The sequence below is a fragment of the Ixodes scapularis genome, unplaced genomic scaffold (assembly GCF_016920785.2).
Source record: "Ixodes scapularis isolate PalLabHiFi unplaced genomic scaffold, ASM1692078v2 PGA_scaffold2__306_contigs__length_199485367, whole genome shotgun sequence".
Taxonomy (NCBI): domain Eukaryota; kingdom Metazoa; phylum Arthropoda; class Arachnida; order Ixodida; family Ixodidae; genus Ixodes; species Ixodes scapularis.
Window position 1 is genome coordinate 7,157,765 of NW_024609857.1, and position 27,727 is coordinate 7,185,491.

General features: G+C 44.8%; 2 protein-coding genes and 1 non-coding gene across 4 annotated transcripts; 1 reads left to right on the forward strand and 2 right to left on the reverse strand.

Annotated features, from left to right (window-relative positions):
- Positions 1-2,644: 2,644 nt before the first annotated feature.
- LOC8030926 lies at positions 2,645-4,062 on the forward strand. Its single transcript, XR_006078046.1, has 3 exons — positions 2,645-2,812; positions 2,907-3,569; positions 3,818-4,062. It is a non-coding gene; the product is annotated as an uncharacterized LOC8030926 (transcript).
- Positions 4,063-4,681: 619 nt separating this feature from the next.
- LOC8050513 (protein tyrosine phosphatase type IVA 2) lies at positions 4,682-20,946 on the reverse strand. 2 transcript variants are annotated; one of them, XM_002433450.5, is made up of 6 exons: positions 20,782-20,946; positions 15,495-15,864; positions 13,195-13,287; positions 10,429-10,559; positions 8,719-8,793; positions 4,682-6,099 (listed from the first exon to the last, which is right to left on the reverse strand). In XM_002433450.5, the coding sequence occupies exons 2-6, from the start codon at positions 15,678-15,680 to the stop codon at positions 5,991-5,993; spliced, it is 594 nt and encodes a 197-aa protein (XP_002433495.1). In that variant the 5' UTR covers positions 15,681-15,864; positions 20,782-20,946; the 3' UTR covers positions 4,682-5,990. The 2 variants fall into 2 exon arrangements, with proteins under 2 accessions (XP_002433495.1, XP_029843112.1); XM_029987252.4 differs by lacking the exon at positions 20,782-20,946 and adding an exon at positions 18,914-19,300.
- Positions 20,947-22,394: 1,448 nt separating this feature from the next.
- On the reverse strand, positions 22,395-27,725 carry LOC115326389 (kinetochore protein Spc24). The gene is made up of 4 exons (XM_029987257.2): positions 27,508-27,725; positions 27,183-27,429; positions 26,952-27,028; positions 22,395-22,607 (listed from the first exon to the last, which is right to left on the reverse strand). The coding sequence occupies exons 1-4, from the start codon at positions 27,623-27,625 to the stop codon at positions 22,489-22,491; spliced, it is 561 nt and encodes a 186-aa protein (XP_029843117.2). The 5' UTR covers positions 27,626-27,725; the 3' UTR covers positions 22,395-22,488.
- Positions 27,726-27,727: the final 2 nt, after the last annotated feature.

The window sequence follows — 27,727 nt, forward strand, 5'->3', positions numbered from 1 at the left end:
ACCACGAGTGTCCTATGCTTTGTTTTTACCTTTCAGTGGTACTTTTAGAGCGCTACCCCTTTCCTTCAGGACGTGCCTTGGCTACCCGAGCGATAGCTTACGAGGGGCGGAATATCTTTAGGATGCCCCGATATACGATTCGTGAAACAGTTTCTAGGTTTTCCTCTGGACGAACTTTACCTTTATAAGCCACCCCAAATTTCTACCGAAAGACTAGTATGCAGATTTAAAAAAACTGATTACAAATAGACAAACATTTTAAGCATCTTGCAATTGCTTACGACCACTGCGCAGACGGTCTAAGTTGCAAGTTGCAAAACTTCATCAAACTTATTTTTTTTTTCTTAATTAACCTAACTTCCCCAACTACAATTACAAGCCTTGCCATGTTCAACTAGTGCACACGTGTTCGCCCATACTTCTTCCACATTCCAATAACCGGTTTTGATATCGGATTGGTAAAAAAGAAAGTTGAATTTCCCAAAATGGATGCTTGCTGCAAACAATTTTTTTTTTTTTCATCAAACTTGCAAGGAATTGACAGAAACTTACCTTCGATTGAAAAACGGCCCAACAGCTTCCATTGCGTTTCATTACAGTGAGCGGTGGAATCAAGAAGTCCGGGAAGAAGTGACCTACCAGCAACCAGCACATCTTTTTACATCACATGCAAATAAAAACTTTCTAAGTGTTTCTTTACTATTCTGTGTAAATGCAAACTATAAAATACCATGGGGACTTTTATAACAGGTGCCCAACCTAAGCCTAGGTTGGGCACCTGTTAGGTCCAAGAGCACAAATGCAGGAGCGACACAATGTAGGGTGGGCTTTGCTGTTTCGCTTTGGCACACATGTCAAGTTTCACCGCTGTGCACCTGCATGCTCAGAGAAGCGCATGAGCGTCTTGGCTTGGAAGTCTGGGATGGGCGCTCGATATGTCCTTCGAGTGTCAGAATAAGCGGGTAGGCATTTATTGCAGCATGCTTGGTATTTTACAGTCACGGAAAAACATGCAGAAATAATTCTGTAGAGTATGAGTTCACAAGCTCTTTGATCTTAGCAAATGACTAGCCACCTGGAGTAACAGCTTGGGAACCCTGTAAACATTTTTCCAATATCCCAACTCTGGAGCTTACGAACCTTACTCAAAATAACAGACTATGCTCCACATCACTGTAATATTGCAAAGAATGCTGCCCCCCCTCCCCCATGAGAGTGAAGGAGTAAACCATGCGACAGCCCTCCCTAGGTTGCCCCTTTGTGTTGGTGGTGGGCTGTGTGTGGGCTATATAAGGAGGACTAAATAAACCTGGTAGCCAATTTTGAGACGTCGTCCTGTCCCTTTCTGTTTCTTCGACTTTTATGTTTTTTCTACCCCAGTCTCGGGTACATTCAACATGGTTAACATCCACCAGCTCGCCTGCACCCTTACGATTTTATCTCTACCCTCCAACGTTTACATACCTTGCTCCAATGACGCGATATGCCTTGGAGGACAGTAGCATTTGCCATTTTCCAAGTTATGATGAAATCGGGTTTAAGGGCAGGGATGCTGGATACCTGCCAGTTTCAATATGGTCAAATATTGTGCGGTCGTGTAATCGCAACTGTGTGTGTGGACCCCAGGTTAGGAGTTGTACTACACTGGCCAATTTCCCCTGAACAGCAGATTCCCCCCCAAAGGACTGTCCACAGACACACTTGCTACCATTCATGCACACGCACACTTTTTTGGCAGACGGAACCAACGTTATGGAGGGCCAACAGAGGGAGGTGCGACAACCACTTTGTCCGAGCCATAGTAGTCCTGTGACTCGGGCTACGGAGTGGAGCAGTGCAAGACTACACCAGCACAACTGCATGCCGTGATCACGTTCTACCCTCCCGCTGTTAGATATACAGGATGCCGCTGCCATAGACTTGCGGACAACACTCCGCTATGGCAGCCTAGAAGGGAACACCTGTGGCGATCTGTTGCTTTTCTCGGGCTAAAAGTGGTGCCACACATCATACCTCAGTGTGGCTACTATCTCAAAGCTCGCAGCAGTGCCACAGCTGCACCCTGTGCAGTATTCATATTTACAAGCTACTTTTGTGCGCTCGGCAAAGGGAGCTTCTGCACCGCAACACCTCTTCTAGCCCTAGGGGTGCAAGATGGAACTCCTGCCCCCCCCATTCTGCAGGTCCAATCGTGGGACCGCTCACCTTTCACTAACATCCGGCCACTATAGAACGGTTGTGTTACAAGCCATCTCATTGGGGCAGCACAATTTTTCCCAGGATCTTTATGAAAAGCATTTGGAAATGACCGGATGCAGTTCAAGGTCTCTTTCTGCCTGCCAAATGTGTGCACACACAAAAGCGGTGGCCTGCCCATCTCTGGGTAGCCCATAGACCTATGATGCTGGGGAGAGAAGTGGAAGGATTTGGCTTATTGCCATTGTGTTTAATCCTGGTTCGGACAATTAAAGCAACTGCTTGAGGATGCGCTGGCTCCCTCGAGACCACATTCAGAAAGAGATTGGGGTTCTGTGCATCCCGCGCTTCAGTGACTATGCAATTATGGACAGCACCCTGGAGCGAATCGTCAACAGGCATCTTCTCAACCACTTGGAGCGCCTCCAGCTCCTTCCACCATCCCAGCATGGGTTCCGACGTTCTCTCTTGCGAGACCGCCCTAGCAACTGTGCGTCACTACGTTAGTGACAATATGGACGGCCTCCTTCCCACCGACGTGGTCCAGCTGGACTACAGCAGCGCTTTTGACACGCTGGACCACGACTGCCTTAGTAAAAAGTTGTCAAATTGCGGGGTAGGAGGCAGCTTGTTGCATTGGATTGATGCCTTCCTCGCTGATCGCAGTTTTCGTGTAAGGCACAAGGGTGCTGAATCGCATACTCTTTCAGCTTCCTCGGGTGTCCCTCAAGAGTCCGTCCTTGGCCCAACTCTTCAATGTGAATGTTCGTGACATTCCGCAGTCCGACAGGCTCCTCACCATCCAATACGCCGACGACACTACTTTGGCGATGTGCATACGCTCCCCCGATGATCTTGCCGCCATGCTAGCTCACCTGGACAATCTGGTTGTCTGGTTTGCCACTAACCATCTCTGTGTCAGCCACGACAAGTGTGCCGTGATGCAATTCAGTTCGGCCAGGTAGGTCCAGACGCCACACTACACGCTTGGAGGGCTCCTTCTCCCACCTGTACAGGAGCTCAACATCTTGGGTGTATCATTCACAGCCTCACTCGATTTCAGCTGCCATGTGGCTAAGGTGGTGAGCAGGTCTCGCAGGGTACTGGGATTAGAGTCTCGATTTTCACGGCGTTTTGGACGGGAGACCCTGAAAACACTGTACATGGCTCTGGTACTTCCTCGACTGGAGTACTGTTCTTCAATATGGAGCCCTCATCAGATAAACCTCACTGAGCGCCTAGAAAGTGTGCAGCGCCGCGCGACTCAAACCTTGGCCTGCCACGACCATTCCTCCGACTACAATGAACGCCCGCGGTCTCTTGGCTGGCGCCGCCTGAGCCACCGCCGAACAGTGGCACATGTCCGACTTAGGGTGCCTTCATGTGCGCTTTGCTTGGGGTGATGACATCTGGCCATTTTGTTTCGAATGCTTATTTTTATTTTTTGTTCTCAAGCGCGTGAAAGAGCGTGTCTCTGCACGCGCTCATGGCGCTGACTGTGCCACGGCGACATTTTGTTTCCTGCGATTTCTTTGTATTTTCCCTGTGAGCGCGTGCTGTCGGCATCGGGTACTACAAACGGTGGCATCACCCTAAACAGAAGGACATTGAGGCACTCTAGTCCGACTCGTTGCTGTTGCCGCTGGCCGGCTCCTACCTGGCATCAGTTTCCTTGTACCTCTAGCCGGACAGGCTGTCCTATCCCTCTCCGCGCCCGCACCCACCGACACGAAGCTTCATTGTTCCCTGCCGCGGCGAGCTCAAACCCGTCCTTACCCCGAGCGCACGCGCCCGCCCCTAACGGGGACTGGGAACGAATTCTGCGACTTCAGCAGGACTGTGTCGAGTGCCCTCCGAGCCCAATAACTTTGTGCACCTACCATTTCTTCCTCCCTTTTATTTGTATATTCATCATCATTTCACCTGTTAACACACAGCCGAGGAGGCAGCCATCACTTGGTTGTACGGGCTTCTGCCTTTTGGCTGCCTCAGGCACTCGGCTGTGTGGAAATTGTGCCATTAAACACCTTGAACCTTGTCATTTTAAACCGCCGACTGGGGAATGAGGCAGCAGAACGATTTCAGCAAGAAGCCACTCTGCGAGGGCATGAAAGATCTACCACCACGAGGGCCAATATATGTCTGCAAACATATTGCCATCTTCCTGTCCAACTAGGCAACTCTAAAAGAAGGCAAAATGACCTGCAAGAGTATCCCATTGAAACATTCTGAAAACTATCGGGCTACACACTCATTCACCATGCTGCAGAATGTTCGGATGAGTGCCTGCTACAGGCACTAATTATGCTTGCTGCAAGCTATTAACTTACCAAACCTGCCCAAATGCACGCCTGAAAGTAAATGAATAGTAACTTTATATCTAGCTCAAACTACCTACGAGGTACTGTGTATCCTGTCAGCTACAGAACAGAAGTCTCTGGACTCCTGCTCTTCAAAGTGGCAGAAACTGACACGACAAAAATCGTCAGTCAGAAAAATTTTTTATCATCGCTCTTGAACACCATGAGTTATTTTTTCACAAGGGCACAATCCAGATGGATATGTAAACAACATATTGTACAAGAAGTTTCGCTGCTACATCAACACATTCACTTTCCCCCGGCAGACCTCCGACACGCACGACTAGCCAGCACACCCGAGCAGTCACGTCGGCTTTTGGAAGAAACGCAAGACGGGGAAAGGATTGCCTCGAGGTAAACCATACGACGAACCTGCGGAGGAAGAATGAAGTGGGTGGGGTAGAGTGAACGGAGAAGCCGGAGAATGAAAGGGGTGGCGGCGGCGGCACATTGTGTGCCCTTTCTGTCTCGCACCGGGCGTCGCCTGGCGTGTAAAAATAAATAAACGAGTGCCGTACGTGCGGAGCAAAAAAACCTGACGGCTCTCTACCCAGTCCCCTACGTCCGGAGAATCCCTAGAACACGGCCAAACACACGGACGCGCCTACGCCCGAGAAGCAAGTGCGTGAAGCGAAGTCGCCGGAAGCCGGCTTTGTTCCGCGTCGAGCGTGCGCCCGCCCATCTCAGAAGGGCGGTGGAGACCACTCTATTATGTCTTCCGAACGTTCGCGTCCTAAGATGGAATCTAAAAGACAATGCACCGCCTAAACGAGAGAAAAAAAAAAGGGGAAAAAAAAGCAATGGCCGCTTCCTGCTCTTTTCCGGCAACGTACCCTCCGCTAAGAAAAATGTGACGATGAAAACATGAAGAAACGAGCGGAAAGCGTGCTGCGACGACCTTTTTAAAAACTAGAAGCACCGCGCTCGGCCAAAAGTGGAACAAACCACCCTACCGCAAAGAATCAGGATCTTCAAAACATGCCTTTCAACAAAAAAAAAATAAGAAAAAAAAGAGGGGGTAGCAGGGGGAGAGGAAAACGTGAAACAACACTAGTCCTGAACACGCTACACAAGAAAACGGGTGCCCTCGCTACGACCTATGCTCCGAAACTCATCCGACGAAAATCGAGGTCGGCAACCTTGCCTCCCGTCCGCCTCGCGCCGGCGATGCGAGTGGAAACGGCGGACACTGCGGAAGAGAGGCCTTCGACGCCCTGTTGCCGCAGCGCGCTTCCCCGGCCCGGGAACGGACCGACGGCGGCAGCGAGTCGGCGCCCGGCCGGAGCCCCGCTGGAACCCGGGCTTGACTCGGCGGGAGCTCGTGGGCCAGACTAGGGAGGAGAAGCCGGGCCACGGGGAGGGGGTGTACAAAACGGAACCAAGCAGCCAAAGAAGCCAGCGCCGTGAGGCAGGGAGGGAGGGGGGCCCCCCCCTTCACTGCAGGGTGCACTGCCGGTGCCCGTTGCGCAGCCTCAGCCGCGACTTGGGACGGTACTTCTCCAGGTAGGAGAGCTGCTTGGCATTGATGGCTCCACGTCGCTTCCTAAAAAAGACGCGAGGCCAGACAGTTGGTGCCTACGACAGCAACTTCGAATTTCGAGCAAGAGATGCCATTGCGACTGTGCATGCATTCTCGAAGAAAAGGTGCCAATAAATGAAGAAACGACAGTACTACTATTCTTGTGCGTAACATGAACATCTCTCGCCGAAAATCAGGTGATTGAATTGATGCGTAACCACATCTCCTTACTGACAGCCTACCATCATGTCAGCTTGCTTTTACTCACTCTCCACAATTACGCATACTATGTCGGAGACTAATTTTGCCTAGAGCAAGGGCTGGCTTGCTAGAAGCAGCACCTTAGATTGTCTGAAAGAAAGCACTGGCAACGCTGGGGTACGCAAGTACGTCGAGACACAATGAAAGTGCCACTCAGCTTGTGCACTAGCTTTAGCGGTGGTTGCTTTCAGCAGTGATGTGATTGGCGTAAGCCGTTTTGGAGCACCTTTTGGAGCAGCCAAAACGGTGCTTTGGAGCAGAAAAAGTGGTTTTTGGAGCAGGCAAAACAGTGTTTTGGAGCAGCAAAAGTTGCTTTTGGAGCAGCCAAAACAATGTTTAGGAGCAGTAAAAGTGGCTTTTGGAGCAGATATTCTTAGAAAAATAAACATATTTGTTTTAAGTGCTGAACGAACGAAGGCCACTTCGCTCGCCGCAATAAACAGATTATGGTCAAGTTCGACCACCTGGGAGTCTTTCAACATGTTACTGAAAAGACAATGACATGACAAATTTTGCAATGTTTCAGTTAAGTTATACATATATATGTACGGTTATAGATAAATAATAACCAAACTGCACATATTAAAATTTATTTGAAAATGACCAGCTTACTAGTAAATATCACAGCATTAGGTTGACCGACTCAGTTATATAAAATAATAAATGGAAGCTGTCTCCGACTGATGAAACAGGTAACTACTGCAGTGCAATGCGAAATTGTATACAAGACAAAGGTGCATTAAGACTACCGGGTGCTTTTCTTTTTGCTTTTCGAAACTTTCTACAAGGCTCCTGCAAGACTTGCTTTGCCTTTGGCTAGTAATGAATTCCCACTTTCAATGTCTCCAAAGAGACATTGAGACGTCCCACAAATGAACAGTGCTGTGGGCGTTGCCGAGCAATTCCGAAAAACCGCTTGTCACCGTTTTACTGGTTCCCGACGCGCCAGATTTTCGTCAAAAGTAAGCAAACTTAAAACAATGGCTTGCAAGCGTCCCGGCTGGTGCCTCTGTCGTGCAGTCATGTCCGCGCGCACATGAGGGCAACTTTGGCAGGCTTTCATTTGCATGTGCTTCGTCGCGCGAGCGGAGATGGCTGTTCGATCGAAACAGACACCATGCCACTCCGCTCCGTCGCCAACTGTTTCCAAAATTGTATGCAAAATACAACAAAAAACAGTCCAGCGGCACGTGCTTTCCTGGCCGGCAGGCGAGGTACAAGCTAAACACACAGAAAAAAGAACCTGAGCGAGTCAGGTCAAGACATCGCAAGTCAGAGTCAAAAAGCACTTGGAGCGCTTTGTACAACGACTGAAGCACTGAAGCGTCAGTCAACACATGCGCCCGTCTACCGTTGAATTTTTTTTTTTTTTTTAAGACGCGAGACGAGACACATGAACGACGCGAGCGTGAAACGAGAGGTGGCGGGAAAAACTATGTAAAACCAGATGGACGATTGATACAGGGTACTTTTTGTTGGGCGGCCGTTTGCGCCGCCTAGCTCATGCATGCTCAGTTACAGTACTTAGTTTAGTTTCGGTTTTGAAAGACGACCAAAATCAGTCTTTTGGCGCAGGCTTGGCGCAGATTACCCATATTTCGGCAAAATGTAGCAGGATGTAGCAGGGTTAGCCCCTTGGCGCAGTTTGGCGCAATTGGCGCAGCAATCACATCACTGTTTCAGAGAGTATTAGCTAAGATGAAAGTCTCATACCCCAGTCACCCTTAAGCTTAGACTAGAAGCTCCACCTTGAGCGCGAGCTTTCTGCCCTTGCTAACGCAAGTGCGAACGTGCAGGCACGCGCAACCAAAGCACTGCAAAAGCCAGCAAGCTCGCGCTGAAGGCGGAGCTTCTAGCCTCAGCTTAAAGGTGAAGAAAGTATAGCAAGCTGGCCGGATGTAGTCACTTTACATCAACGTTCCAACCAAAAGGAGACACACCTGCAGAGAGGACTAGAAACAAAAATCAGACAGCTACATACACTTTGAACTCTATCGCTCAACACAATTTAAGCAATTTGGTTTTAAAAGCTGCACACCAGTTCAGTATGGAAAAGTAAAGAGTATATTATATTAGAATTTCAGAGTATTCTTTGACAAGGATGGAACACTGAATGTATTTAGAACAAATTTCTGGAGCAGAAAAGGTAACGGCCAAGTTTAGGGGCAGCTTGTGCCATGAGGACACTCAAACAAAACAATATAGGGTCATTCTATACCCAATCACTTAGTTTTTACATCTACCATAACAGATTCAGTCAAAACTTTTGCAGCTGTTTTAGCGATGTATGAACGAGTTTACTAATATATGTTCAGCATATGGAGACAGCCTAATTAGAGGCCCACTGCACAGTATACAAGGAAAAGGAAGGAAACCACTTACTGCCTTATCAGTTCCACAGCATCTTCGTAAGTCATTCCTAATTCAATAAGTGCTAATGCGACCAAAACAGGTGCCCTGAAAGAAAATGCAAAGACATGAGCAACATGGGGTCACCTTTGAGTCTCTCCCTCGTGGGTATGTTCCTATCAATATCAGCTCTTACTCAACCCATTGGAACCAAAACAGCAGACAACATGTTGCAACATCCCCCCCACCCCAAGGACCAAAAATACCCCCACTCACCTCAGCCTTTTTCAAAAGGGGTCAGGATGTTTGTTAAGATTGTTTGAGGGCGACAAAATGAATGATCATTTTCAGTGCAATTATAATGGATAGGCACGTGCGTGACGCCGCCAAAACTTTAGTTCGCGGGATGCAGATGGCAGTGCACAAGGACTCGTGCCGTCTCGTGCTCTACACGCGCAGTGCTCCAGCGAGGTTGTCCCACAGGCAGAAAGATTAAAACTCCCTCGATGCATTGCGGCAGCGGTGGTGTAGTCAAATTTGTGGGTGAAATCGGTCTATTATTGGCTGCACCTCTAGCTTTCTCCTCATCCACATTACCCTATACTGAATTATTTTTGTGGTGCAGTCATTTTTTAACCAAGCAAGCTGGACTAATTCTAGTCAGACACACCAACACAGGGTGACTCAGGCAAACTCAGCTGAAGTAAAAAGAGCAAGCAAGTCCACTAAATTGGCATTCTCCAAAGACCCCTGTCAAGACCAACTGTACTGCTCAAACCTGAGCCCCCTACGAAACTCTGTTTCCCCTTGCAACATACCGCAACAGATGCTCAAATCACCAGAGCCAGCGCATAGCTTACAGCAGTGGTTCTCAATCACTGATGCTTTGGGGACCCCTTATGGATCAGCAATGAGCATCACGATTATGATGACAAAAGGGGTAAATAAAGAAAACTAAAGGAATGCAAGCCAACTTTAAAGCTTTGAAACATAGACTAATCAACACTGCTCACTCAATGCACATGTAAAACAGTCAACATCAAGAAAAAACAGACGAAGGCATTTGGGACCCGCAAACTCCCATTTGAGAACCACTGGCTTAGTGCATGCAACAAGACATTCCGGTTAATCGAGTGACAAGCGGAGTGGCTAAAAATGGCTCGTAATGTCCACTGCGGTACACGATAAGACGAAAGGGAGTATGGGGCGAGTCTGGGCAAGCTAACCCACGAAGTTAATGTAATCATCTAGAGGGAAACGTAGTACTGTGCATTTTGGCTGCTTTGGGACGGCAGGGCATAGATGCGGACACCAGTGGTCCCGACGGGACCGTATTGCTGGCGCCGCTTTGATACGACACAAAGAAGCAGGAAAACATCACATGCAAGGCCTATATCTAGTGTTTCTCTGGCTACATTTTTCTCAAAAACACCGGCGTTGTGCCTTGTTTAAAAAAAATTGACGAGCACACGAACAACTTCAACTCACCGCAGGAAAACAAACGCACCTAACGTGTCTACCATCTGCTTTCTTTCTCTACCTTCATTTTGCTCTCTTTCTCTCGGGACCATCAAGACAAGTGCCGACGATTTGCCACACTCTGCTTCTGTGTTTACCCCCTTCCCATGAAAATGGCTCATAATGTTCATTGCGGTACATTGTAAAAGGAAGTACAGGGTGAGGGCGAGCAAGCTTAGCAGAAGAGGAACAGGGAGCATGTCGCGAGAGGAAAGGGGGCCGCACCTTCCGAGGCCAGCGACGCAGTGCACAGCGATGCAACAGTCCGGGTCCTCCTTGAACCGAGTCCTGAGCAACTGAAACCACTCGTCCACCACGCGAGCCGGCGGGGGAGACCCGTCGTCAAACTGCCAGTCCTGAGAGCGAAAGAATTGCAGGCCTTGTTACAAAAGTCATTTGAAAAAAGTCAATATTCCGCAGCCTTACAGACCTCTCGAACATGTACTACACAAAAACGTGGCCTCACAGAAGTACAGGAAAGGGGGAAAACAAAAAAGAGTGCATTATTGCTCCATCCCCTACTGCATAAGGTGCGACAAGGGACAGGTCGCGCTGGAGTAGGCGGGGCCATCTGTGTGGGAGAGAGCACCCTAGCTTTCTGCTATACCCTGTTGCAGATTTAGAAAAGCTGGACAAGCTTCTCCAGTGAAGCCTGCAACCCATTCCTCCTAGCAGAGCGAACACCAGAGAGGAGGCATGTCCATCCTTGTCTTCTCTTGACTTTTTTAACCTGCCACAGGTTATAGTACCACATTTTCTGGACTATACGCATTTAGAAGTTAATATTTTCCGTAGAGAAGACTATCTTCAGGTGCAGACTTTCCTATTCTAAAACTCTAAATCATTTCTACACTAAAAAAAAAAAGGAAGAATATAGATATTATACCGTTTTCCCTTTTAGTTTCTTGCTCAAGCCATTTGGGATTGGAATGTACTGCCACTACTGTTGCCGATGGCGCTCGTCCTTACAATACATTACAGATACACTGTAGCGAGACATCCTTTTTACTTGTTATGTGCATGTATTTATGTTTCCACTCATGTGCCCCCTGCGTAATGCAGGGGGCACATGAGTGCAGGGTGAGGTATAGAAACATGTACAGATGAAATTTAAAAAAAAATTAAAAATAAATGTATGACAAGGATCTATTATTTTCAATAGCATAATGGCATACATTATTGACAATGGAATACAAAAAAATTTATGCATTATTGCGCTATTTCCAGCTGGCAAACCTTACCAACATTACGCTAGAAATATTTTATCGCTGGTTACATACCACACTAGCGGAGTGAAAGTTGACCAACCACAGCTAACAACTATATCCAACTTTGTTTTTTTTTATTCAGTGACCTCACCTCATTTTCCTGAACATACTCAAAATAAAAAACACGAAAGAAAACCAATCACCCAGTCAGCAGTTCTTTCAAAATAAAAAAACTACTTGTCAAATCACAGCAACACCCCCAACATCACCATTGTTGACACTTGTTTTATTTTGCTACGATCTGGTATGATGACACTCAAGGGTCAACATGCGCACCTGGCGAAGAATTGATTGAAAAAAGAGCAAACAACTCAACATATTTCTTAAGACCTACGAAAAATCACATTAAATTATTATGTCCATTAGCCTATCGAACTGTCTAAATATATATGACAGGCAAAAGCACGAGGTTCAGAAGCACAAGGCAATCAAATTGTACCAAAGGGTAAAAGCTTTATCGCTGAAATGAAAGGAGAAACTCCACTGTCGAGGAAAGCCACCGACGTGGATGCATCAACCTTGGGGAACCTGCGTCACGCTATTGTGCACGACAGCCCAAGAACAAAGGGCTGGCAGAAACACTCCTTCTCTGACATAATGCAATCTTTCAGGGGTTACGTAATAGCTGCTTATGCACGTGGCCTCAAAGGGTGCACAAAGCAACGTGTTTTGAGCAAGACCCTGTCCACCAGAGAATATGCCACGCAAATTGACTAGAGCCAAAACCACTAGTAGTAGTGGTCCATACGGATGGAAATTTAAGTTTTATAGCTAACCACCGTATGTAAAAGATACAGGACTACGATTCTCTCCCCTGACACAACCCAAAGTCAGTTACAATTCAAATGCACGCACGAAACGTGCGAAGCCAACTTCATTTAGTTTTTGGAGATTCTTGCTACACATTGCCTCAGTCTTATTTTTTGCTCCAATTTTTAATATTCTCAAAGTGCTCTTTTATACAGGATCATTGCACTGTTTCTCGCAGCACATTCTACCAAACATACTTCCTATTAAAACAACATTGCTCCAAGAAGTCTCCATCTTGCTGACACTTCCGAGTTGGCGATTCAAGACCTGCTAAAGCGACACCCCTATTAGCCCTACAAGTGCCACGCCCAAGTATACTCGGCCGTACTCTCATAAAGGTTTCAGTTTTGATTTGCTCACTGCCTCTCTCAACTGGACTGCACTTTTTTATCTGTAGAGCAATGTCTTGTCTTGTATTCACAACTGTTGACGGCACGTGGAAAGTTTTCTTTAGGGAACTTCTGTTTCGGTTTGCCCCCTTGTTGTGAATCTATGTCATTCAACTTTGCGCTTTTTAGCGAACAGCAAGATCTAGAAATTAGTAATAAACTAAATAAGAAAGTTCCAATTCTGAATAAAGGAAATGTTCGTACGGATCCCTCTTGTGGAGTGGCCCAAGCCCACATTTCATTATTCGGAGCGAGGCCAGGGTACCACATACTACTGTGTCTCGAAAAGTATTATTTGTGAAAACCAAAATTAGGTTGGAGGCATGAAGACCTAGATTAACTTTGAGCCCCTGGATCAGTGCCTCTTCGATAAATAAATATACTTCATAAAGCATGCTACAGGTTTTCTGCGTGGGACTGAAGTTTGTGTCCGACATGCAGGGAAACAACCCAACACCCGAAAGGTTAAAGAGTACTTGGTCAGGTATTGTGCTCAACTATGCACCATTAAGGAATTCGCTTACCCAGACTTTAATGCCTTCCTTCTCAAGAACGTCCTTCTGGTATGTGGCCTCACACACCCTGACAACATCCTTCACATTGCGCTTCTTGAACTCCTGAAAACATGAAAAAGAGAGACAGACGCGACATGGCTCGAACCACAGCCAAGCCCTGGGCAATTGCATTAGATTTTTTTTATCGAGTATTGAGTCTGATAGCAGATGCTGGGTTCAAAAAAGGGTCCACTGTCCACTTAGAAGCAAATTTGAGCGATCTGTAATAGTTGTGTTTCATTAGTATGCACCTCACTAACACAAACACCTGTTATGGATCAAACTTTTGGGGATCGATCTTCCAACATACAGATCTCCGTCGTTAATGTAGAAAACCTGTGGTCCAGACCCATAGTTGCAAGGAGGGGGGGGGGGGGGGGGGGGGGTCCGCAAAGGCATGCTAGGCGTCCGCAAAGCCCAGCCTCATCAGTCAAGATCGGCAATAAAAGTAGTCTTTTTTTTTCAAAAGGAGAAGAAACACTTCAATTTTCGGGTGAATTTTCGTGTATGTCAATGAGAGAAGTCTACTTCACGCCAGCCTTTAGCTACAATTTTATCCATACATTTTCCTTCCCCTCACCACAAACGGGGTCCTGCATCATATCCGCCAATTCACAAGGGGCCCAAGAAACATCAATGGTTGAGAACCACTGGCCCAGACTATGAAGAGCTAGTTCAGGAACAGACTGAACAAACAGGTGCATTTTTGTCTTATGAACATATGTTTTCTAAAGAAATTCCGCAAATACCAGCACTAGTTTCCCTATTGTTTGTTGTCCTTTGCTCTTCTAGAGGAAGAGATAAGACCTGAGCACTGAACAATGGTTTGGTTTTTCCAGCATTTCAGGTCAACTGCGTCACTTGTCCCCCCCCTTCCTGCTGTCTACAGTCCGAGATGACGAACAAAAATATTCATTGGTCATGAGCAGCCCTTATACATAACAAGTGAAGCAGGACTATTCCGCAGTTATTTAAGGTGCACTAAACTTTACGTCACGTGGAAGCAGACAGAATATGCTTTACAAGCAGGACACATTGTACTTTTTGAACAAGAAATTAGGCTCCATAGTACAGTGCAGAACCAAAACTCATCATCCTTTGGCTAGATAAAAGGACTTTTGTAATCATTCTTGTTGTCTACTAAGTTTCTTTACCTTACTTCACTAAGATGAATGACTCACAATGAGGAATATATATTTCTTTTTGTGAAACGGAGGTATTCGCATCATTGACATGATGACTGAAGATGGCCTCTCACAAATGGAAGGTGTACTCTTTCAACTTGCAAACACATTTCTTTTAGTACTCCGCTTTGAATACTTAACTAGCAATTTTATTTTTTTAACAGTTATCACATACCCCACTTTCCACTCCACAAGTCCAAAGCAGCCAGCCAACAGAACTCCATGACCAAGACTGTTTCCCTCCCAGAGTAAAACCCACGCGGCAAGCAGATCGCCCAACCTTGTAACTGGGTGCAGCCAGGGCCACTGAATAGCATACGCCTTAAGGCCCGTTCACACTCTTGCGACCTCTTAAACCTGGGTTCCTTAAAACTTGTTAAACCAGAAAACACACTGGCGCCATCTATTGGGAAGCAGTGTAAACTCGGCGGTCCGGCATATTTTTTTTTTATTTCTCGACCATTATCCTTTCTTTCTTGGCTCGAAAAACTTTTGACAATGTTATAAACGAGCCTTTCTATGGGTATTACGCATATTTGACCTCGAAAATCCCGCAAAACCTTCGCTTTTCTGAAATGCAGTTCCAGGGTCACCGCATAGATGGCGCCACAATGTCAGTGTGTTCCCTCATTCTAAAAACATTTAAGAAGTTGTAAGAGATCTCGTCTCTCTCAGTCGTACTCGGTCGCAAGAGTGTGAACGGGCCTTTAGAGTAAGGACAGTTTGGCAATCTTTCTGCTTAAAATCATTCTTGCCAGTTACCTGAAACCGACTTTGCTGTCCAACAGAAACGTTAAGACAGTCTGCGACAGAGCAAAACTATAATGCTTGAGCTTCCCAATGCTATAGCTGAAGCTTAGGACGTCGCATAAACTATCGTCAATCGCACCACACTACGCACCAAAAAGCCGGCGCCCACAGAGGGGAACAGAGTCGAATACACTAAGCGAAGCCTATTTAGTTTCTCCAAATACAGCAGTATATTAAGGCGACGCGGCACACTCATGAGTCTCAATTAGGCCAATTTGGGACGACGTCCCAAATTGCGTCACCAGGGATCAAAGGTGGACCGGCAACGCCACCCACCTCGAGGAAAGCCGGCACGGTGGCGTCGGTGGGCCGGTCGGTGATGAGGAAGCGCATGTTCTTGAAGCCCACCTCCGAGGGCCCCGGTCGCATGGCTGCTGCCGCCTTCTGCCTCATCCCGGAGGACATTGCACAGCGCACCACTACACAGTCAGCCAGGCCGTTTACCCCATAGGGCACACACATAGACGCGGGCGCTCCCTGCACTGCCGCCACTGCTGCCGGAGGGGGGAGACGCTCTCGCTCCTGCCGCTGCTGCTCACGCGGGGCCTAGCCGGGTGCCCCCTTATTTGTGCTGGGCCAGGCAGTATTCGCCGCTCGATCCCAGGACTACCTCCATCCAAGAATGGCTCCCCTTGGCGGTTGTCACCTGCGGGCACCGGAAAAACCTCACCAGATGCCTCCCTAGCCACTCTGTGCCAATCGACTCGCTTGTCCATAACAAGAATATTTGAGGCAGCTATTATGAGCGGTTCCTTTCAGCATTTATGCCTTGGGCCACCAAAAGTAGTTCACTTCGATATTGGATCCAGAGAGGATGTGCCTTACTCACATTTTTTCACAGCTTGTTTTTTAAGTAGAAAACATCACACTTCAAAGAGGCTAGTTTATGCGGCTACTGAAATTGTAAGGCTATCTCTGTTGCATTGACTGTTAAATTTCAATTGATCTCCAACTAAAAAAAACAGTTTTCAGTGATTGGAAGATGATTCAAAGACAAAGAGGTAAGCCAGGACAAATTGTGACAACACAACTAAGCAACCGTCTCAGGGTTATTACAAAAGAAAAGCAGCATTTGTCAAGGTATCTTAAGTCTGGGAAAGCAGGAAATTGTTAGGGAACTCTACAGAAAAGCAGTCAAGAGACATGGAAATTTGGGAGAAAATAAATTGATACCCTGCTGTCTTTTTATTTGTACACAGAAAAATATTAAGGCATGCTTCCAGATGTTACTGGGTTTCTGTCGGTGCCTACAAAAAGAATGCAATACTAAACCTCAGTTAGCTATCATGGTCATTGTTCACAGTTCTAGGCCCTCTAGTTTTATGAATAAAGATGGGAACTTTGGAAGAAAGTTCTAAGTATCCTGACACTGACCCATGTCACTTTGACCGATTTTGTTTGTTCTATGTGCAAGGAAACTGTGCTAATGTCCGTCAGATTTCTATTCTGTTTGTTGACTGACAGTCTTCCCACAAGGTATATTTTGGTATTGTTCGTCACCGAGATTCACATCAGCAGGGGAAGCTCTTTCCTTCAATGAAAAGAGGTCAGTGGAAGACTGCTGCCCTCTCAACTATTGGCTTGCCCTCAGTTTATTCAGAGGCAAGATGTACAATGTATAACTATGATCAACAAGATCAACAAGGAGTTGGAAAAGGAGCCGATTTTAACCATAAACAAAGCAGGGTATCAACTCGTTTTCCTCGAACTTCCATAAACCTTGACTTGTTTTCTTCTTTTTTTGTGTGTTTTTAAACAATTTTGTGCTTTTCCAGACTAAAAGTACTTTAAGAAATGCTGGTCTACCTTTCTAATGAACCCTGAGACAGTTGCTTAGCTGTGTTGTCACAATTTGACCTGGCTTATCTCCCCATCTTTCAATCATATTAAAATCTCTGAAGGCTGGCTTTTAGTTGGAAATCAATTCAAATTAAAAAGTCAATGCAACAGGTACAGCCCTACAATTTTAGTAGCAGCATAAACTGTCAAAGAATGCAAGTGAGGCACATCCATCCAGGTCCAATACCAAATTGAACTACCTTTATGCTAAAAAATGAACTGCTTTAAAATTTTACATTTGGTGGCCCAAGGAATTAATGCTAAAAGGAACTGCTCTTCATATAGCTTTTTGTTGTAAGTTTAACACTGAAATTATTGCCTATCCTAAATCTTACTTGATTGTCGGAGAACACGCATAATATGTCGAACACTATGTATGACAAGATTTTACAAAACATTTTTTTCTATCAATTTTACTTGGTGTTTTTTTATTTTCATATGCAAGCTATTTTAACGAATAGCTGCCACAAATATTCTTGCTCTGAACACTTTTATAAGAACAACTCCAACCTAACAAGTGTGCAACTTTCTCAATAGCAAGTAGAGAGGCACGTATCAACTGCTGCAAATATTCTTGCTCTGAACACCATTTCAAGAACAACTCCAACCTAACACTCAATATCAAGTAAAGAGGCACATATCAATTGCTGACTAAGCAGCAACGGCGCCTAAATGTCTTTGACACAAGAGGTAGCTCAGCAATATTCAAAAAGGAGCTTGCCATAAAAAAAAATAAAAAAAGATCTCAAGAGCCTGCTTACACATCGCTAAAGGCCTTGCAAAGAAAAGGTTCCCAACCCCTATCGCAGCAGCAACACGGATCTCAGCCCTTCACAACACACTCAAGAAGATAACGTGGGAATGTGTAGCCACAAAGGAACAAGAACAGACTGCCTTCAAACCCTCTTGCACAAGCACCAGTGTTGCGCAACTCCCAACAAGAAACTACCAAGTTGGATCCTCAATCTCCATTTAATACTAACTGGCTAGCTATGAAAGTACCTCATTCGTCCCTTGTCAATTATAAACTCCCAAACAAAAACCGGCTGCACTCACCGGTAATTTACGTTATCACGTCTCCGACCCAGCAAGCCCAACACAGGACAGCTGAGAGTCATTCGAAAACTTTGCGGTCGAGTTTCTCCAGTAGATTACCGACTCATGTGCAGCATTCTAACGGCACTGCGAGTATTTTTGAGAAGCAGCTCGCACCGCTTCGCACCGGCCCATCAAGAGTCACGCGGCTGGCTTGGGCCACTGAATTAAGGGGAGTTGGGGAGGGCCTTGGCAGTGAAACAAGAAGGTTAAGGGGCAAAATGCCACAGCTGTCATCCTATGCCGCAGTGTGCCAACAGTTGCGAAATCCAGAACAATTATTAGAACACCCACGTGTTGCCACCGCACAAGTTAATCCGGAGCACCCGTTTGTAAACAAGCCGGCCGTCTGTGTGACATACCTGCGTCGTGTAAGCGTGCGTCAAAACACATAAAAAAATATCTAAAACTTAAGTACAGTTAGCAACTTCATGGATTAACCTGTAGATGTGAACAGTATTCTCTATCTCAACATGCCAGACAGAAAAGGTTGCAAAAATGAGAACTCTATAAACATATGAGCATGTTAATATTTTTGTTTTCCTTTAAGCACAGAAAAACCCATTTCATAAACCTAAAAAACAATAGGTATGGTGCTTGCATATTTTCCTTTAAACTCTGCACAAATACAAAACAAAGTTAAAGCCCTTCATGCATAGAAGGAATTTGTTGGTAAGATCTCACATCAAGACACACAGACTTACCTATACTCTAGCTACTCAAACATAATGAATTGAAAACTGTACTAAGCAACCACTTACCCAGCCATCCTCACATTAAACTACTGCCAGTCTTTAGACAGTGGCGTCACACCGTGCCCAGAGAATGCCAGGCAACTGACAGGCTGACAGGCGCTTTCCAAAGCCCACAAGCTGGGTGCCTCCTTTCAAATCTGACCCGCACAGCTTCCCATGTTTTATCTTTTTGTTTCTCTTCCAGTCGGCGGCCTCTGTAACATTACCCTGGGAACTTTCTCCCTCTCCCCAGCCGCTGACGTGCACTCTGGTGACGTCTGTGACGGGGCTTTTCTCCCCAGCCATGCTATCAGCCTGTTTCATGTCCTGACCAGACCCAAAGAGAAGGAAAAGCGCATCTACCGTGGTCTGCCGATAGGACAGAGACAACTGCTGCTTTGATAACATATGTGGCATTCCCCCCGAAACACTGAACTTGGAGCTGCCCCTACAAAAAACCCCAACCTCCATGCAATGACCTTTAGTCATTGCATGGAGCTTCTGTGCAATTCATTCCCTAACACCTCTCCAGCAATGATTATTAATAAAATTCACTTTAGATTTTCAAACCTCCACTTTTTCTTTCATTATAATTTTTTATAGGTTCAAAAGATATAGCAATACTAAAGGAACTAGCCACCCAATTCATCGCGAGCTGGTATGAAAGACATGAAAATGCCCTCGCATTCCCAAGAAAGCCAAACAAAAATGTGCAAGTCATAGTTAAAACTAGGAAACTCCAGCCCATACCTCAAGATTTTAAAGTCCCCATATGCAGCCAGAAAATAAACGGATTGGCTATTCCTTTAAATGTCCTACCGCACTGATAGGCATATTTTCAACTTTGTTCTTAGATGTCCAGAAGTCATTGATAGGTTCTACAGACAGTGAGCTTCAGGCGCGTTGCCGCGAAGTTAGTAAACGTCACTGAAAGCTGTTTTTCAACAGCACCTGCGCTCTGGTTCGGAGTATGAACGAACCGGAAGGCCCGCGACAATTATGTTAAAAAAATTCTTTATTACGAGCTAGCCACCTGAAACGCACTTCTCAGACATTCGAACGTTATCTCAGAGGCGCGTAAACGGCATTCTTTCGGTATTTAGAAAAAAAAAAAGAAAGCACGACGTTAAACCGAACTTATTAAAAATGGCTGACAGACAAGACAGGACTTGTTCACCGCTGTTGAGGGCAGCACTTTTCTTGCGTGAACAGGGCGTTTTAAATGGACGAAGCACGTCTTGCGACCCATTTATACAGCAGCATTAAAACTATATTTTTTTTTTTTATACACCGAAGACTTGATTTGATGGCCAGATACGGTATAGAAACGAGCTATATTCTTTTAAGAAAAAAAAAAAAAAAAAGAGATACAGTTAAGTTGAAAAGTTAGGAAGGGGAGTGACCGGATTTTCGTGCGAGAAGGCGGCAAGCCACTTTTGAAGGTCGTACAAAAGGGGGCCCAAAATGAATGGGACACAGCACGTTTTCTACGCCCGAAGGTCCGCGACAGAAAAGGCGGCTACACCGACGAATTTACCAGAAAACAATGTCAAACTTCCCTGTGTGCGATTCATTTCCATAGAGGCACCTCCACCGAGGCGGTCGCACATTTTACAACGCAATGCGGCACCGAAAAGTTCGTGATAAACAGGCTAGCACGCAGAAAGTTCGCCGCCTTAAATCATTGCGCATGAAACCGTACAATCGTCATCTGTTTCTCCAACAAGTGCCAAAAATACACATCCCTTCAGTCGTACCCAAGCTAGGCCTAGCCCTCAATGACGAAAGTGAGACAAGCGTCCCTCAAGTCCATCCCGTCCCTTATTATGACTGCAATTTTAGTTCTCCGATGGCTAAGTGAAAAGACCCGAATAATTTGAGGTGGATATACTCACTGCTGCCTCGCTTTTCATTGAAGCCAGGAGGTGTCGGATATTTCCAGCACACGCTACACATCAAAATATCAAGAAGTGCCCATGGTTGCCGGATAGCTTCGAGGAAACTTGCCAAATGAGGACCCGTGTACGAAATTGTTTCGGGCTTCTTTAGAAGAACGAGAGTATTTGCAGTAATTACTGAGCTTAAACGCAAATATGGTTTAAGAGCACATCCGCTATTCATATATGATAAATACCTACTTTCTTTACATTCTTTTTGGAAAAATTGTGCCATACTCCTTTTAAATCGCGAATATCACCATGCGAAAGAAGAACCGAAAATTGCGTGATATTCGGTCGAACCACGAATGACAAATGTTATTTAAATGAAATCATATTTCCAATTTACGTGCAATAATCACTTTTATGTGAGGCGATTTTTGTTTGTTCCAAATGTCGTGCGATGTTTGGTTGGTTTTTAAAGGATAAAAAAGGAAAAATATGCTCGGCCACGTTTTTCGAAGTGCAAAATACCCTGTGATGCCAAAAATGATACAAAATTGTAAATTCAAATTCAATGTTAAAAAGAAAGTCATTGCGTTAATTGGCTGACTGGCCAACAAATATTAACAGCTTTTTGACGTCACCACAACCCCTGCAAAAGAAGCAGACGAACTTGCACTCCGCATGGCTCCAACGGTCGGCCATTTCTGTGGAAAAGAAGTGCGCGACTGAACACGGCCGACGAGACATGTCACTTCACAATTCTCATTCTCTCTACTCTTTGCTTCGTCCCCTCGAGCTGGTGAACCGAATAAGCGAGAAGCAATGCCACTTTCCCTCATTCTCAACTGTACCAGGAGGGTCGTGACGTCATAGTCCTCGTTTGATCGTACCTATCTTTTCCAAAAATACGGCCATCCGTTTGAGATATAGATATACCAGTGATGTTTTGGAGTTTGTAGCGTCCCAATCAACGCTTCTGCGGCCTTATTTCGTGAAATCCGAATTTCGGTTCAGGCTTGATTCGGGCCCATGCTCTAAAGTAAAAGCAGTATAAAAAAAAAGCCCCCCCCCCCCCCTTCTTTCACTTTCAACTGTTAGTACCCAGTATTAACAGGCTGCACGTGCTGTGGTGTTCGCAGTGTGCCCCCACAACCAGCCATTGCTCAGACTAGTATCACCAAATTAAGTATTTAGTGACTAGCTCACACCCAGGATATTGAAGACGGTCGAGAAACTCGGTAGCCATAATTTACAGCTTCCCAGAATGTCAGCTTTCATTATCAACTAAAATATAATGCAATAGGCGCTGATCTGGCAATTTCTCAGCCCTCCCTCCCTCCCTCCCCTCATGACTTTGAATATATTTGGTACACATAGTTTGAATGCCACGCAACCATGGAAACGAGAGTGAGTGTGACTCAAACTGGCCAATTCTCGACCGGCGATTTTCGGGCGGAAAGAAAACAAATTTTGGGTTGCAAATTGTGTTCGGGGTGGTTGGGCTCTTACAGGTCATGTTCAAATAAAAACCTTGGCGAGCATAAATACCCTGACAGTGTCCCTTTAAAAACTATTTTTTGTTGTTAAACATGTCGATCAATGGAATTGCCTAACCACAAAGGCTGTAAATAGTTCAAATGTGTGTGGCTTTATTGATAACCAGCCTTGGCCTTACGGCTGGCATAATGTCAAAGATAAAAGATCTTGTGACCTTGACGGTCACAAAGCTTTGAAAGGTGTGGAAACCAGATTCCAAAGACGGTCGGCAACTTCGCATGGGCTGAGGCCAGTCGTTGGTTGCAGCAGAGGCACACCTGCAGTGCTGCCCTTGTACACGACTGCAATTGGAGAAAGACAAAGAAAAGCAAAAGCATAGTTGGTAGTAACAATCCATATTAATAAAATTAAGTTTCAATTTCAACTCAAGATCCCTCTTTATTTAGCATTGGCTGAAACACTTTTGATTTTGCCACCGAAATTCTTTTCAAGTTCTGGGCCGAAGTCACTGAAAGACATAAGACACACATTCTTCTGGATATGCTACCACACTTTCTTGCAAATATGCTGCACCAATTTACAAAGAAGCCCACATGCCTACTCTTCCAAGGAGCATGCAAAAGGCAATCATCACAATGCACCAAAGAAAAGCAGCCAATAAAGAGGCACGAGCAACATTTGGTCTCCGAACAGAAAGCCGAGCAGGGTAACCGAGCACGACGTGAACAAAACAATTTAAGGACATTGAATATGAAACAGAAAGCTCTTCTTTCGCGTAAACAAAAAAGAACAAGCAACAAAGCATAACATATAGATCTCTTCATTCGGACCTTGCCAGTTTAGCTTCATTCTTTTCAGCATTTACCGAAGACTGTGAAATGCTCTTTTTTTTTATTTCGTCCATACACAATTTGACATTGGAATGAATTACCAGGGGATCTTAACTTTTTCACATTTGTTCAACCTTTAATACTCAATATGTATTTCATATTCCATACATTTCTGGTTTAGCGTAGAGTGGTATTTTTGTCTCTCGTCGTGCTGGTTTGGCTAGATTTGTTTCGCTTTATTTTATGTGCTGTAGCGTTATTCATCTGTTTGCCTTTCTCCCACTATAATGTCTGCTGAAGCACCATTGAGTACTTGAAATAAATAAAAAAATCACATATATAGAGTGCAATCCACTTATAACCATGTACCACTCATAATGATCAGTTTCTTTGGGACCATGCATTTTTGCGTGATGTATTCAGCCCAGATACAACAATAATCAGTTATAACGATTGCAGTTTAGAGTTTTCTCGTTACCGTTAAGTGCACTGTGCTGTACAGTTTATTTATTTATTTATTGCACACTGCGGATTAAATGAATTGACTGCAAAAAGGATTTTCTCTTCATGCCTAAATAACCAAACTTTCCATGCGACTCTCATTTGCTCTTTGCGTTACTGAAGATGTCCCCCGGAGGCGAAACGTTTCAATTGTTATTTTTGTTGTGTCAAGTCGTTTTTTTTTATTATAGTTATCAGCTTTACAAAAATGAAAGAATAATAAAAACGCGGCTTTCCTCTTCATTTACCAGCAAAATGAGCGGTCACATACGGTAGCTTGTGCCCCAGAAGCATTTATGCGCCCTTGCCAGAGTAAACTATCAGGTGTTCTTTCGCTCGCTCGTGCTGATTTTGACAGATTGTTCAACACGAAAGAAGCATCGATAAACAACCTTGTTCACTGCTGAGCATTTACTTCCATTTTATTGCCACTACCTGTATATATATGTATAACCGGAAAGCCTCAAATAGCTAGCCAACCGGAGGGATACATTCCCCTTCATTTATGCACCGCTGTTTATTTATCCAATGCTAAAAACTACAACAACCAAGCGAAAAATGTGCTGGACTTGTGTCCAACAAGAACAGATAGCACCAATAAATATTGATGTACCACACAAAATTGTATACCACATAAATGTGAAACTTGCAAACCATATCTATGAATAAATCTTCTGCAAGTAGGCAGTAGAATAAATCTACTGCAAGTAGGCATTGCTCCTTAGTACTGAACTGCCGATGAGGCTCTTCTATGCTGGGAACCCCTCATTTCCTTCTTATAGACCAGGGGTGGCCAGGCTGACCCAGCTTGAGAGCCGCAAACGAAACCAAGAAACCTCCAAGAGCCGCGGGGGCGGAGGGCAATCTAGAGCAATAAACGAAACTCGAAATACTTTCAATCTATCCGAGTCAAAAACAGTCCAACTGCACGTAAGGTAGCAGCAGCACAAGAGTACCAAACCGCTACCTGTCTTTCGATTTAAAACGCGTTTGATTTCTCTTTTGGGGGAAGTGCTCGTGTGACCGGGAGGGCGGCGGGGTTGGGGGGGGGGGGGGGTAGGGGGGGATCCGCGAGCCCCACTTTGACACGCGAAGAGTCGCATGCGGCTCGCGAGCCGCAGCTTGGCCACGCCTGTTGTAGACCATTCCACTAAGGGCTCTCTGGGCAGCGTCATTTTGTTTGACTGCAGCGCCATCGACACACGTTCAACACTTCGACGGAATCGTCTGGGTAAAAAAAAAAAAGAAAAGGCATGCGCACGGTTCCGGTAGCAGATGACAAACCGGCCGTTCTCCACGGGCATTTGAACCGATTGGGCAAGGTAGAAGAGGGAAAGGATTTGAGCCATTCTCGTCATTTGGGCAGCTCCGGTAGACTGTACAGCCAGAACTGCCCAAACATGGACGCTCATTTCCCTCTCTCCTCTCACCCTAGTAGAAAAGTCTATAGGTGCTGGGGCATTCTCCTAGAAAAGTCTATAGGTGCTGGGACATTCTCCAAGTATACATTCCCTGGGGTTGAGGAATCCCAAGGCCATGTTTTCTTCAATATGACCACCAATAAACCTTTGTCTGACACCAAAACACACAAAATATGTAGGAAAAAAAATCCAGAAAAAAAAAAAAAAGAACACTTTTGAATTAATTCCAGAAACAATTGAAAACATGGAAACCTACTTACAAAATGTTTGCTTGTCTTGTAACAAAAGTAAAAAAAAGCACGATTTAAAAAAAAAAGTCATGCAAACTCGATTTATTTGATTTAAATCAGTATTATTTGATTTAAATCAAATGAATATGATTTAAACCACTATAGCTAGGAAATAGTGATTCCTTTCCAGTAGATGTATTTCAAGCATGGCAGATTGATTGATGAATCTGTTTGATTGCTCTAAAAAGCACAGAAGAATGAGTGTACAACTTACAGTTGAATTAACAACTTGTTATTGTGGCAAACCCTACCATACTAGAACAACAGAAGCTTCAATTTTTAGTTAATGAGAAAAGCTGTCTGTATTATTATTTCAGTTGTCAGTCAATGTTATCAACACACTCTTCAGTTCTTGAGAAAAGCTGTATTTGCTTTTTCTTTTGCATTCTGATTTGTTTGCAGCATGAGATTACTTTTCTCGTTTTAATATCTTTTACCTTGCGTTCTGATTTGCTCACAATAGGTGTCTATTACGTATCTGAGGAGCAAAGTGGAAGGTAGAAGGAAAGTTCAATGCTCTGATTTTGCACTGCTGCTTGCCTGTGGATATGAAATTTTCTTGATTATATTTTTAAATATTTCTATGGAAACCAAATGCACATATAAAGCATCATATCATACATAAACAGTAAACAAATTAATTTTCTTAATTATTTCTGACTGGAAATGTTTGCTTTAAACCGTCACAGCAAAATTGGTGTGATTTAAATCACAATTTAAATCATCTTGATTGTTATTTTCCAGCCTGCTTCCAGTATTCATAAGGGTGTTGCCAGTGTTTGTATGCAATGACCACCACAGTCGGCTGGCCAACCATAACTGCATTTCTAGGCTTCCCAAGTTTGCCAGGATTTTTCTGATTGACCAAGATTCCTGTAGCAGTCAATGCGTCCAGCGTCGCCACCAACAAAGAGGACGATGCCACTCGTTTGCACGAACCTGAAGGCATGTGGATTACACAGAACGCTTTCACCTAAGCTTGGTGTCGGTCGCACCATCTCTTTCGTCCTTAACATTGAACGCGCAACAATTCGCACACTAATTTGGAGGCTTATAAAAGGTATAAGCTGAGGACTTCCATGACCAAAAAATATTGGTAAAATGGGGACTTTTCTTGTCCCAATTTCGCCAATATTTTTTGGTATCGCACATATCTTGACACACCTTTTTTTGTGTGCTGCAATGTATGCATCGGTTTCTAAAGCAAAATTATTTCCGTCTTGTCAAAACTATGATGTTACGTGGAAACTCTATAGTTTTGCAAATACACGCTCTCGTGATGTTTTGTTAATATTGTATTTTTTAAAACCATGTTTTTGCGCTAAAGACAAAAACAAATCCGCGAGTGTTAATCCTGGGCTTCAAAACTAGATCACCTCTTGCTTGGCTTTGCCTGATTGGGCTCGAGCTTACGGCAAGCCTCATTGAAATTGCCAAGGGTTCGGCAAGCTAAATTAAACTCAGGAGCCAGCGAGGCAGTGTGCATGGATAAAAGCTGTCCGTGAAACAACACGAGCATTTTTTCATGAAAGGTCGTTAGATGAACTGATTGCCAATGGCCAAAGTTGCACTGGCTTTGCTCTTATACAACTCCAGTTGATGGGAGGTTAAGAGAAAATAAAGTAAAAGTGTCATAGATTTACCTCCTTTCAAATATTGTGTTTCATGGCACCTTTGCATCTTAATATCCGTGGCTCGAAAGAGTAGTTTCTCTGTGTTCCTGGAAAACATAAAAGGAGCTCATTACTTAAGATTAGACTAGAAAACAATTAAAAAATGACAACTCTTAAAAAAAAAAAAGCAAAAACGCAAAAGTAAAACAAAAATTATAAAAAAAAAAAAAAGCAGTTCAGATGGGGGTTGAGTGCCTGTACCTCGCCAATTCCTCGTCAAACCCGTCGCTATGAAGCACCTTAACTCTCTCCACCATTATTCGATCCTGGACCTTGAGCTCTTCCAATTTTCGCACTAGGCCCTCGGTGTCCTTAAGAAAAGCGTCCTGTTCTGCGGCCGCAACTCTCGACTTGTCTTTCAGCTGATCGAGTTGCCTTTTCAGGTCGCCGTGCTCCTGACACAACTTCGCGTACTCCTCTTCCTCGCATCTCCGCGCTTCTCCGACATCTGATGGGGAGAGTACGAAGCATTTAGGCAATTAGGCGTTCCCTCCGACTGCTTCTGAATGTAGGCAAGAAAGCTCACCCTCCAATGCTCTAGCGACTTCGCAGTTGCGATGGGAGTATTCTTCGAAAAGCGTTAAGGCGTGACAATCTGTTTTAGACTCATTGCCGTTGCCATCACTACCATTAATTGGATCCATGCTTCTCGGAGTGAGACACTAAAGTTTCTAAATTTGCGTCGCGTGTAACTTTTCGACTTGTTAATTTCGAAAAGCTCGAATGGCTTTTTTTTTAGAAGGAAG